The 10,529-nt window shown below is 40.7% G+C and overlaps 1 protein-coding gene across 1 annotated transcript; it reads right to left on the reverse strand.

Moving 5' to 3' along the window:
- Positions 1–82: 82 nt before the first annotated feature.
- sel1l (SEL1L adaptor subunit of SYVN1 ubiquitin ligase) lies at positions 83–10,249 on the reverse strand. Its single transcript, XM_077552937.1, has 21 exons — positions 9,765–10,249; positions 9,566–9,603; positions 8,884–9,079; positions 7,083–7,250; positions 6,897–7,002; positions 6,196–6,358; positions 6,009–6,062; positions 5,033–5,092; positions 4,864–4,945; positions 4,626–4,780; positions 4,491–4,547; positions 4,346–4,414; positions 4,153–4,230; positions 3,994–4,056; positions 3,825–3,912; positions 3,587–3,735; positions 2,542–2,707; positions 2,339–2,413; positions 2,098–2,270; positions 1,896–2,024; positions 83–1,073 (listed from the first exon to the last, which is right to left on the reverse strand). Exons 1-21 carry the CDS (start codon positions 9,826–9,828, stop codon positions 825–827), a joined length of 2,382 nt encoding a protein of 793 aa, XP_077409063.1. The 5' UTR covers positions 9,829–10,249; the 3' UTR covers positions 83–824.
- Between the last annotated feature and the right edge of the window lie 280 nt (positions 10,250–10,529).

The following is a 10,529-nucleotide window of genomic DNA, read 5'->3' on the forward strand; positions in this document are numbered from 1 at the left end:
CATTATGAACAGCCAAGGTGTCAATCTACTAACTAGAAGGCATTTCAGTCGTAAATGGTCAAATAAAAAGCTTATTGTAAAGTTATTTTGGGGGAAAAAAGTTCCATACTTTAATAAAAGACAATTTTCATTTTATCCCCTTCCAGGACCTTAAAGTGTGATTTCAAAGAAACTTTCAAATGCATGACTAAAAATAACAATCCATCGACCATTATCCTTTCATACTCACCTACATTTTATTAATTATTAACGTCTATAAACTTAAGACATTAAAAATGACCAGTGTTTCATTAGATTTTTTCATTAATTTCATTTCATTTTTTATGGTGATGATGTCATGCATGTGGAAAGAAAAAAAACACTTCAGTTTTGGTGGAATACTAAGTTTCCTCACCGTTATTGTCGTATTGCAGGTTACGAAAAACTAATAATGAGAACGATTCAAATTAAATAATGAGGGAGAAAAAAAAAGCCTGGAAAATCCCAGTCCAGCTGTTGCATAAATAAAAAATTGTTGGACACTACACGCTTTCTGGAACTAATAATGTCTATTGAAAGAAAAAGAAAAGTGTCTGCAATCAAATAAAACATGCACAAAAACCTTTCTTTCAGATGAATTTGAAAATAGATGAGCGTTATTTTCTTTGATCGTTTGAAATCCAGCGCGTCTTTCACTCCCGAGTCCCAAGGAGTCCCGCATCTGTGTCTTCCTCTCAAGAAACTGCACACACCGGCGGCCATTTTGTGTCTTTGGGAGAAAGCCCGAGTGCGTCCGCGGCAAGCACGAGCTACTCCGGAGAGTGTTCGCCAGTCTCCTGCCGTTCTCATTGCCGCTCCTCTTCCTCGCCTTGGGCTTGCGGTTGCTCCTGCGGTGTTTCGGCGGTGGGTGGGGGCGGAGTCGGCGGGGGTGGGGGCGGGGGCGCGGGGGGCCGAGGGGGCAGCATGATCTGGTGCTGGCGTTGGCGGTAGGCGATGACGGTGCCCAGCAGCAGGGCGATGACCGTCATGAGGTAGAGGTCCCACTCGGGGCCCAGGAGCTGGTCCAGGTCCACCTGAGAAACCAGCTCCCCCAGCTGACCATAAAGACATGATTACAAGGACTGTGATCAAAAGTGACGCTGCATTGTTAACAATATTGCACATGTGAGGTGCAGGTATTATTTTTTTTAATTTTATTAAGAGTGGCAAATTGTCACGTTCATTAACTTTGTGACTTTTGAGTGTGTTTTGCTTTAATAGGCGGGGCATGGCCTGGTGAGTGACGTGGGTGTCCGCGAATGTGTGTTAAGATAGCTAGCTGTTGGTTGATATTGTTTTTAGATAGATACAATCTTTATTGTCATTGTAACATGCAGGGCCAGACTGAGAAGCCAGGGGGCGCTGTTTATTTCAAAAGCAGCAATTAAAGTGCTTTGGTAGAGACTTAGCCATATAGAGTGACTATCTTGGAGTGGGCTGCATTTTCCCGCTTTTTTCCTACGGCTGGAGTCGTATTTTTGTATTTTTCCCCCACAATATTTTTCTTTTTTCCCCTAATATATGTGTACGTTTCAGTGTTTGTTTCATCTTTATTTATCCCATTTTATGTATTTTACTGTCATTTTTTCTCATAATATTTTGTATTTTTCCCCCCAAACATTTTCATATTTTTTGGTTACATTTTTCCTGATCTAAATTATTTTTCTGAGACCCTGTATTTGGTATTTTTCCTCTTTTTTTTCCCCACCAATACTTAAGAATTATTTATATTTTTTTAATTAGTGGTCTAATAGTTGTTTTTATTTTTTGCATTAAAAAATGCGCTGTTCGCAGCCCCCAAAAATCATATGCTCAGATGAGTATATGTACATATGGTTTGTAAAAAAAAAAAAAAAAGGTAAGGCATGAGTACTCACATTGAGGTCCTGCATGTACTGCAGGCTGTAGACCAGGCCCAGCTTGCAGAGTGCCAGGAAGACCGGCACCTGGGCATCAGGACTGGCTTCCGCTGCCATATCGTAGAAGCGCTTGGCCAAGTGGACGTCCTGCGCGAGGGCCAGTAATATCATTTCATGTTCTTGTCGCCAACGTCGACAATGAGACACGATGCCCACGCACCTGTTTGATCCCCAGTCCCTTCTCGTGCATGTAACCCAGATTGAACATGGCCTGGGCGCTGTTCTGCTGCTCTGAAGCTAGCCTGTAGTGGATGATGGCCGTCTCGTAGTCCACATCGGTGCCGAAGCCGTAGAAGTGGTAGTCGCCCAGTTTGATCCTGGCCACCGTGTAACCTGCCGGGAGAGCTCCAATGTGACGACTGTGCCTGATGGAATATGCAGGACGAGATGTGTGATGGCACCTTGAGCGGCTGCTCTGGTCCAGTGAAGCAGAGCTCGAGGATATGTCTCGTTCTCGTTGAAGATGTTGGCGCCCTCTGGTGGGGGGGAGGGGGGAATGCAAGTCTCAGAAGTGGAGCAACAACAGAACACTGTTCCAATAGGTATTTGAAAAATCACACCACTTTTACAAAAAGGTGTCAAAAAAGACAAATTGTAGTCCTACTCTGGTCCAAAATGAAGGCCACGTTGCTCTGGGCCACCTCGTAGCCCTGCTCGGACAGCAGCAGGTACTGCACCAGCGCCGCGTCGCTGTCGCCTTCCTTGAAGCTGCCGTACGCCGTCAGCAGACGCTCGGACCAGCGGCCGCGCTCGCACATGTTCTTGAATAGCTGCAAAACCAACAAACAAATAAATAAAACAGTAAAGGTCCCTTTTCACAGGGTTCTCTTTATAGCTAGTTTGTTTGTTAGCTGGAAGACAAAGAAATAATTTTCCTTTTGAAGGATCAGAGTAATTAAAAAAAAAAAAATCTTTACATGAAACCTTAAATATTGGGGAAACGCTGCAAGTAAGTCTATTGAAACGTAATTTAAGTGTGTTTTTTACATTAGGATAAATTACAATTATATTTCCAATTAAAGATTTTAAAAATCTAATTAAAACTGAATTCAAAAGGCAAAAAAATGTGACGCACTCAGCCACCATGCCGCTTAAAATGAAAGCACATTAAATCAAATAAAAAATAAATTCATTCCAATTAAAGCACATTATAATAATAATAATAATAATTTTAAAAAATCAGTTTCATAGAGCGCCTTTTCCAGACACTCAATGACGCTTTACAATGGAACGGATACATTATTGATGCACATTGTAGTGGCGGTAAACTGAAAAAAAAAAAAAAAAAAAAAACACCGGAGGGCTCCACAGCCTATAGACATTTTCAAACCGGCTCGTAAAACTTTTCTTTTTGCAAAAGCCCTTTGCTAGGCTTTTTTTTACTCTGTAGCACTTTGAGATTGTTGAAATATAAAGTGCATTACAAATCTAATTTATTATTGTTATTATTAAAATCACAGTGAACGATGCTAGAATTCAAATTAGAATTGACAAACGCAGGCAATTAATCATCAAGTTTTATTTGTGATATTTACTTGTAGTCTATCTTCAATGGTCTTAAATTGTTGCATTTTCTATTGCCAAAAAGCGTAAAAGTGCGACGGGACTTTTTTTTTCCTGGTGACATTCCCGCATTCCGTGTGTCTGACCTCGACAGCGGTGTGACAGGAACGCATGACGCCGGTGCCGGTGGCGTGCATCTGCGCCAGGTTGTAGAAGGCCAGGATGTGTCCCGCCTGCGAGGCCAGGTTGAAGAACTTGAGCGCCTGCTTGTAGTCGCGCTTCACGCCCATGCCGTCTGCGGCGCACAGTCATGCAAGGGCTCAAGATTCTTGACAGGTGCCAAGATTTCCAAAATAAATAAATAAGCGGGGGCCGGTGACTGACTGTAGTACATGGTGCCCAGCTGCAGCTGGCCGTCCACCCAGCCCTGCTCGGCTGCCTTCTGGAAGTACTTCAGCGCCAGCTCGTAGTTCTGAAAAGGACGCGCGGCTCATGTCTGGGATCTTAGCGGATTGCTCGGACTTTTATCAGTGATTATGGTCATGTGGTTTACCACTGAGACACCTCGTCCATACAGGTACGCCATGCCTAGGCCACTCTGACCCACGGGGTTTCCCTGGCAGGTGGGGGGGGGGGGGGGGGCATCAACTCAATATATGATGAAAGAATAATAACTTAATTTGGTTATTAAGTATTTTAAAGTATGCCTGACCAGGTCTGAAGCCTTCTTGAAGTACTGCAGGGCAGTCTCGTTGTTCTGAGGCAGGAAGTCGCTGCCTTCACTGTACATCTGAGGGACACAATTTCAAACAGAAGAAGCGATGACGTCATTTCAAACTCATCACAGCGATCAAATGACTGGAGCAGTTCCACACCGGTCCAGTGGGTGGCAGCAATACGCTCACCTTGCCCAGAAAAGCCATAGCGTGTGTGTTTCCTGCATTGGCCGCCTGGTTGAAGTAGTCGTACGCCCTCTGGTGGTCAATAAGCGTCACAACATTCATCATTCATAGCGGTGGATTCAAAATCTGTCTTGGGCACACGCGCTACCTGGTGATTCTGTTCCACGCCACGTCCTCCGTGCAGGTGAAGTTGACCAAGTCCCACCTGACCAGTGTGAAAAGAGTGAGGGTCTCAAAATTATGCTATTAGTGTGATCAATAACTTTTTTTTTTATATATATACCTGCGCTTGCACGTCCCCTTTCTCGGCAAGGAACTGGTAGTACTGGATGAGGTCCTCCTCCAGCATGCCGCTGGTAGAGCCCGGGTTCTCCAGCTCGTCCAGCAGCCGGATCTTCTGCACGGCCGAGCCACCCGTCAGCGACACGTCGCTGGCCACTGAGACGCCGAGAGAGAAAGACGTCAACGTCCGCTTGAAGGCGGCGGCACGCCAGCGGGTCACGGCGGCGGCACGTTCTCACCCTGGTTGGCCACCACCTTGTAGTGCGTCAGCGCAGACTCGCAGCTTTGGGGAACGCCCACGCCGCCCCAGTATCTGTAGCCCTATAATTAAGGCAAACACAAAAACAGAAGTATTTTGGGGAGTATTTGCATGCACCTGTTGCTTCGTTCACGGTTGGGAAAACGCACCAGAATCATGTGAGCGATCAAGTTTCCTCCCAAGGCACCGAAGGTGTAGTACACCAACGCCTGCAACCACAGAACAGACATCAACAAATACTCCGCAACTGCAAATACACTTGTAGTTTAAAAAAAATAATAAAAATAGGAAAATAATATTTTTCCTGCGCTGCTAAATTATAACATGCAATATTTATTTATTTATTTATCATATATTTTTTAATTTATTTTATACATACTCTTTTGTGAAAAAAATATTTAAAATACCAATAAAAATATGACATTTTTTCATGAAAATAAAATGACAACACAATCATCATATCAAAAACTGGAATATTTGTAATAAATGTATCAAATAATAAAAATGCATTCTAATGTATAAATAGCACACTTGTAGTTAAAAAAAAACTACAAGTTTACAAAAATAAAACATTATATATATTTTAAAATGTTTCTACATGCGCTGCTAAAATTATAATATGCAATAAAATACACAAAACAAAATTCAATTTTAAAAATAAAATTGTACCAGTAAATATGGGATATATTAATAAGAATATTTCCTATAATTTAATTTATGTATATTCTTGTATTTATTTTATACATACTCTATTAGATTTTTTTTTTTTTAATACCAATAAATTACAAAAAAATATTTTTTTTTTTTATGGAAATAAAAATGGTCATTTCAAAAACTAAAATACACGTTTTAAACATAAAAAAAATAAATAATAATAATTGCATTAATTAATTTAAAAAAATACATTCTAATGAAGAAATAACTCAGCCCCCAAAAAATATTGAGAAAAAAAAAATCACACAACTCTGAACAGGATAAGTGACATGGAAGCATGAATCTTAAAAAACTTTTTTTCCCCTTTCCCATAATAATAGTAGTGCTATAAAAAATATTGAGTCGTTGTTTTGTATGTGAAAACTCAAGACTGTTAAATAAATAAATAACAGCAAGAGTGACATTCCCCACCTTCGCTTGACTGGAGTTAACTCCAAGTCCAGCAGCATACAGAAATCCAAGAGCCTGTGGGGAAATAAACAGGCAGTGTCCATTTTAAGCACTGACTTCAGTTACCAAATCTGCTCATCATGTGATAAAGCATATTCCTGGACATCAATTCTATCAATCAAACTGACTGAAAAGGTTCCAAGAGTACCGTCTGTGCTTTGGGGGAACCCTCGGCGGTGAGCTTCTCAAACATGTCCCTGGCCCGGCTGATGTTCTGACTCATGTAGTCTCCGAACAACATGGCGTACGCCACCTTCTCCATGGACCGCTGGTGGCCCCCCTCCGCCACCTTCAGCAGCTTCTCGTACAGCCTGCGCGAGCGCGAGCAAGCGAGAAAAGTCAAGCGCAAGCTATTCCAGTTAACTCATTCACTGCCATTGACGGCTATAGACGTCAAAAAGTCATTTGAACTATTTCTATTAGTTGAACATTTTTCCCCACTTTTGTTAACAAGAGTATTAAAACCTAGATTTTTTTATTTATTGTATTAGAACGGATATATCATTAATTGTGAGTTAACTCGTGAAGTCATGCGATTAATTACGATCCCAAAAAAATTATCACCTGACGCCACAAATTTTTTCTAATCTTTTTTCTTAAAGAAAAGAAAAAAAAATCTTTTTTTTTTTTAATCGTAATTAATTGCATGACTTCATGAGTTAACTCACAATTAATCTCAAATTTTATATCAGTTCTAAATGTAAAAAAAAAAAAAAAAAATCTAGGTTTTCATACTCTTGTTAACAAAAGTGGAAAAAAATGTTAAACCAATAGAAATAGTCCAAATGAATTTATGACGTCTATAGCCGTCAATGGCAGTGAATGACAGCGAAGGAGACGGGCACTCACGCTTTCCGCTGGCTCTTCCTGGTGGTGCTGTTGAGCGTGTGCAGGAAGGTCTGGTACTCGTCTTCCGCCTCCTCCGCCTGCAGTCGCAGCTGCGCCTGCTGCTCGGCTGAGGGGGAATTCAAAAGGCAAACAAAAATGCAAAAAAACGTATAGAAACGTATCAACGCGTTCGACGTTGCGACTTACTCTCACAGAATCCCCATTTCTTGTCATTGTCATAGTTGTAGGTGGTGGAGCACCACAGTCGTCCGTCCCCCCGGCCGTTGGCGGTGCAGTCCGAGTACGCGTTGCCTTGGAAGATGAAGGGGAAAACGCAGGGCTCGCCGTCGGCCGTGCCGCCGTTCACCACGGGAACTGGGGTTGATTTATTAAAAGCAATTGATCAAAATATTAAAAAACGAAATCACATCACATTTAAGCCCAAAAATGTTATTACAATATGTTCTGTGTAACAACCAATCACGGCTCAGCTGTTTTCTGAGTTTGATCATGTGACGTTCGCAAGCTCAGCTATGACTGCCCTGACGAACTGAACTGTGAGGTCACCTTGGCAAAATGGCCGCCTCTACATATAGGGGGAAAGCAGGTGGTTGTTTGTTTTTTTTTGCTGATTCTGGTTTTGTTTTGAAATTAACTCATTCACTGCCATTGACGGCTATAAACGGCAAAAGTTAATTTGAACAATTTCTATTTTTTTTCCCGCTTTTGTTAAAAGTATGAAAACCTAGAATTTTTGTTATTGTACATTTAAAACAGATATAAAATTTGTGATTAATTGCGAGTTAACTAGTTAAGTCATGCGATTAAAAACTTTAAATCGCCTGACGCCCAGAATTTTTAATAATCTTTTTTTTTTCTCTCCATTCACAGCCATTGACGGCTACAAACGTCAAAAAAAACATTTTAACTATTTCTATTAGTTTAACATTTTCCCCCCACTTTTGTTAACAAGAGTATGAAAACCTAGAATTTAGAACAAATATAAAATTTGTGATAAATCGTGAGTTAACTAGTGAAGTCATCCGATTAATTAAAATAAAAAAATGTAATCGCCTGTCGCCCCTAATTTTTAATAAAAAAAATTTTTTGAAATAAATTTATGGCAGTGAAAATTTTTCATTTCAGATATTTTTTCAAACTTCAAATACTGTAGAAAACAATAGGGAGCCATTTACTTGTTTAAATTTTAATTTAACTTATTCAGTTCCCTCAACTTTTTGTTAGAATTTTAAAACAAAGATGTCTATTGTCAAAGATAAAAAATAAAAACTTCTCCTTTTTGCTACGCTAACAAGTTGCTCAATAAACAAATGCTTAAAGACATTTCAACAAAGTGCTGGGATTTGTATTTTTTTTATTTTGATGCCAATATTTTCCTTTTTGGTGAAAGTAAATATAGGCTCCAAATATCGATCATTGGCCTCCCCTTGAATACTAAATCGGCCATGAAAAAAAACATATCGGTCTTTCTCTAATCCTTGTTTATAAAATTAAAAAAAAAACATTCCAACAGTTGATATGTGGAAAAATGCAAGTGGAATGCAAGCGAACGAAACATTTTACTTGCTTGGCGAGTTAATAAAAGCAGGAAGGCGCAGGTGCGCAGCGCTTGTCACTTCTCAAGGGAGTGTCAAGGTCGCAAGGCAGCTGCTCTTGTTACCAGTCAGCAAAGTCAACGTACTTATTTTTGCGTACAATTCAAAAGTTACAAACAGCTAGTTCAGATTAATATTACCCCTTCCATGTGCTAAACACATTTTTAAAGCATTATAAAAAAAAAACTGCATGAGTGTGTACGTGTTTTACTGTTCTCCCAGCATTCAATAAAAAGCTCTCTTTAAGAAAGTTGCTTAAAAAATGCGATAAGAGTAGGGGTGGGAATGTTAAACCGTGAAAAAGTGGGAAATCACTGCAAGCCTAATTCCTCTTAAAAGTGACAGTTAAGTGTTGCTAGCTGAAGTGCAGACGGTGAATTTTCAACCCTTGCCTTCTTTCCGTTTCTCCACTTTTACATGTTGTTCTGGCAGGTCTTCCTTCTCTTCTCCCGGCAGAACATCTCCCGGCTGCTTTTCTTCTGGCGCATGATCGGCAGCATGGTCGGCGTCGGTGGTGGTGGAAACGGACGCTGCAACTTTGTAGTTCAAATGGTCGTCGTCCTCTTCTGATTCGGGATCGTGGTAAGGCTGTAGACGGCAAGGAAAGGGAATTGGCATTATTTGACAAATAATTAGACATCCATAGTTAATGGAGTGAGTTATAGTAAGATCCAAAATTTTCATGTAAAGTTAGAACAGTGCAAAAAATACACTCTCTTCAGAAAATCTGCTGTTGTGGCCGATTTAGAGTGCCACGTTATCTACCATGAGTGCATGCACGTCACCCAGAGGGCAGATTTTTTTTATTATTATTATTTTTGGACATTACAGCCATAGTATGGACTGGAGCTGAGCTCTAGCTGCCTTGTTGGCTCTGGAAAACAAAGTGTTGTTGTTTTTTTTGTCACGATGTTAAAGCCTCTTTCATATACTTGGGAATTTTTTCATTATTCAAATTTGCCAGGGGTGTTAACAGTCCTATCGGTGGTGTGTCAAATACATAGCAGATTTCCCTCCCCACTTTACAGGGACTTTAAAATCGGTGAAATAAAAATAAGTAACACTTAAACGCACCTTTAACTCTGGTGGGTCACTCCCGTGTGGCTCCTCGTCTGCAAAACAGTAACAAGTCAACTTAAATGTCAATTTAAAGATAGTCCACAGCGATGCTACATCCCAACACAACTGATAGCTTGAGCAAAATCAGAGCTCCACTGCAAGCACGGTTAGCAGCAAGTCATAACCAGCAAGCAAGCAGATTTTGCATACTTACCGGCTGTGATCCCGCAGGCGAAGACGACGAGGAGAAAGGTGCAAATAAACACGGCTCTCCCCATGGCTAGCCGCTAGCTAGAGCTGCTATCGCCGTCTCTTCTGTCCCCGCACATTCAGCAACGATGGCAAAGTGACGCTATTTCAACAAACTAAACCACGCGCGAAAGTCGTAATAGATAACAAATGTTGAATGTTAATATCAGCCACTCGTAGCTGTCATCGATGCTAACGATGCTAAACGGAGTTCTTCACTATGGCTGAAATGACGTCCGGCTAACTACTTGGCGTTGTATTACTCAAATAAAATCGTTGTAAAGCAGAAACGAGCGACACGCCTCCGTCCAAATAGTAGTCTGTTAACTACGTCGTCACCATTCCAAACGTGTACGTTTAATAAAGATCAAACACTGGCTGTTTGAGTGAAGCTGGCTACTAAGCTCTTACTAGTGCTTGGCTTCTTCCGGTTCTCACAGCTCGACCAATCATCGCACGCCCGACTCTACCCGTTGTCACTACTTTAACCAATCACATCACTTCCTAGGATGGTAGCCAATCAGCGGCGGCCACCAATTGATAAGCCAATCGTGTAGATACACAGTTATAGTTCTGGCAGGTGGGCCGGTCCCCCATAAAAAACACGTTGATGAAGATGCGATAATAATAATAATTATTATTATTATTATAATAAACATTTAAATTAAATAAATGGCGAGTGACACGAATGAAACAATGGTTAAAAAAACTACATTATGTATAGAATTAT

Source organism: Vanacampus margaritifer, chromosome 19, assembly GCF_051991255.1.
Source record: "Vanacampus margaritifer isolate UIUO_Vmar chromosome 19, RoL_Vmar_1.0, whole genome shotgun sequence".
Lineage (NCBI taxonomy): Eukaryota > Metazoa > Chordata > Actinopteri > Syngnathiformes > Syngnathidae > Vanacampus > Vanacampus margaritifer.

Coding starts and splice junctions, on each gene's coding strand:
- sel1l (XM_077552937.1), bottom strand. CDS start 9,828: ATGGGGAGAGCCGTGTTTATTTGCACCTTTCTCCTCGTCGTCTTCGCC. Junction 7,251..8,883: donor AGTGGAGAAACGGAAAGAAG/GCAAGGGTTGAA, acceptor AATCAACCCCAG/TTCCCGTGGTGAACGGCGGC. Junction 2,271..2,338: donor GACCAGAGCAGCCGCTCAAG/GTGCCATCACAC, acceptor CTCTCCCGGCAG/GTTACACGGTGGCCAGGATC.